This window comes from Myotis davidii, unplaced genomic scaffold, assembly GCF_000327345.1.
Source record: "Myotis davidii unplaced genomic scaffold, ASM32734v1 scaffold434, whole genome shotgun sequence".
Taxonomy (NCBI): domain Eukaryota; kingdom Metazoa; phylum Chordata; class Mammalia; order Chiroptera; family Vespertilionidae; genus Myotis; species Myotis davidii.
This window is the reverse complement of record NW_006285790.1, coordinates 16111-18063: the sequence shown is the minus strand read 5'-3', so window position 1 is coordinate 18063 and position 1953 is coordinate 16111. Positions and strand designations below refer to the sequence as shown.

The window sequence follows — 1953 nt, the reverse complement described above, 5'->3', positions numbered from 1 at the left end:
CACAACCCGGGCATGTGCCCTTACTGAGAATTGAACTGTGACCTCCTGGTTCAGAGGTTGACGCTCAACCACTGAGCCACGCTGACCAAGCTCAGGTTCTACATTGAAATTCACATGTCGTGGTCGAACACGTCATCCGTGGAGACATATCCGTGAGCCACCACACTGGCCTGGTCTGGTACCGTGTTTCCTGATGTTGTAAGAAGATTACTTGCAACCTGTTCCGCACATTTTGAACCTCTGATCTGAAGGAGACTCTACAGCACTTTGTAGAGACACATGGATTATTATTCATGCAAATGTGGGTTTTATCGTGTTAAATGCAGCAGGAAATGACTCCTGTGTGAACGAGATGAAATCTTTGTGTCACTCTCGCCAAGGGGTGTGAGTGTCTGCAGCTTAGGGCTTGTGCCACCAAACGGTGAGCCTAGGAAGGGAATAAATAAATCATTAGGAAAATTTTCACAGTTTTGCTTATGAGAACTTTAAACAAAATATTTCCAGTCCTGGCTGGTTTGGCTCTGTGGATAGAGCGTCGGCCTGTGGACTGAAGGGTCCCAGGTTCGATTCCTGGTCAAGGACACTTGTCTAGGTTGCGGGCTCGATCCCCAGTCGGGGCCGTACAGGAGGCAGCCGATCAATGATTCTCTCTCATCATGGGTGTTTCTCTCTCAATCTCCCCCTCTCCCTTCCTCTCTGAAATCAATAAAAAATAAAATAATAGAAAAAGAATGCATAAAAAATATTTCCATGTTGGCTTTGAGTAATGTTAGGTACAGACTATTTATAAGAGTTTATTCGAACCCAACGGACGATGCATGTTGGGGAGCAAGACCTCAAATGCAGCTTCATGGAGGCGTTTGAAATGAAACAAAACAAAGGTTACATTTTCTTTTTAAAAAATATATTTTAATGATTTTTTTACAGAGAGGAAGGGAGAGGGATAGAGAGTCAGAAACATCGATGAGAGAGAAACATCGATCAGCTGCCTCCTGCACGCCTCCTACTGGGGATGTGCCCGCAACCCAGGTACATGCCCTTGAGAGGAATCAAACCTGGGACCTTTCCGTCCGCAGCCCGATGCTCTATCCACTGAGCCACACTGGTTAGGGTGAACGTTACATTTTCAATCACTGTGACTATCTTCACTGGAACTTCGTTGCTTTGCCCCGTAGGAGGAAAAGGCATGTCCGGTTGGGAAGGCGGGATTCGAGTGCCCGGACTTGCTCTATCCACTGAGCCACACCGGTTAGGGCAAACGTTACATCTTCAAACACTCTTATCACTGTGACGATCTTCACTGGGATTTCATTGCTTTGCCCCGTAGGAGGGAAAGGCATGTCCGGTTGGGAAGGCGGGATCCGCGTGCCCGGACTGGTCCGATGGCCCGGAAAATTGCCCGCCGGAAACGTCATTAATGAACCTACCAGCTTGATGGACATCTTGCCAACGGTAGCAGCATTGACCGGAGGCATCGTCCCTCAGGACAGGTGATGTCATGTAATCTGTTCACGGAGCTTCTCTCTACCTTTGTCTCCAAAAGATTCAGGTCCAAGGAAAACTCTATCATCCTAATGGGGACACTTTCTCCACGGTACCCCGGTAATTTCCGCCTTTGTCTCAGGCTAAGTCTATTGGCCGTTACTCATACGCTGGTCATCAATGTTGTAGTTCTACTAGAGGCCCGGTGCAAGGGCCTAAGCCAGCAGTCGGACATCCCTCTCACAATCCGGGACTGCTGGCTCCCACCTGTGCACCTGCCTGCCTGCCTGCCTGATTGCCCCTAACCACTCGCTTGCCAGTCCAATGGACATATAACTGCCCTCCCCTGCTGGCCTGATCACCCCTAACTGCCCTCCCCTGTTGGCCTGATCACCCCCAACTGCCCTCCCCTGTTGGCCCGATCGCCCCCAACTGCCCTCCCCTGCAGGCCTGATTGCCCCCAACTTCCTC

At 49.9% G+C, this 1953-nt stretch overlaps 1 protein-coding gene across 1 annotated transcript in view; it reads left to right on the top strand.

Moving 5' to 3' along the window:
• Positions 1-1953, top strand: part of ARSF (arylsulfatase F) — a 12349-nt gene that overhangs the window by 6739 nt on the left and 3657 nt on the right. Inside the window, exon 4 of the mRNA XM_006756781.2 lies at positions 1328-1490. Within this exon, the coding sequence (XP_006756844.2) occupies positions 1328-1490 (163 nt within the window). The remainder of the gene's footprint in view (positions 1-1327; positions 1491-1953) is intronic.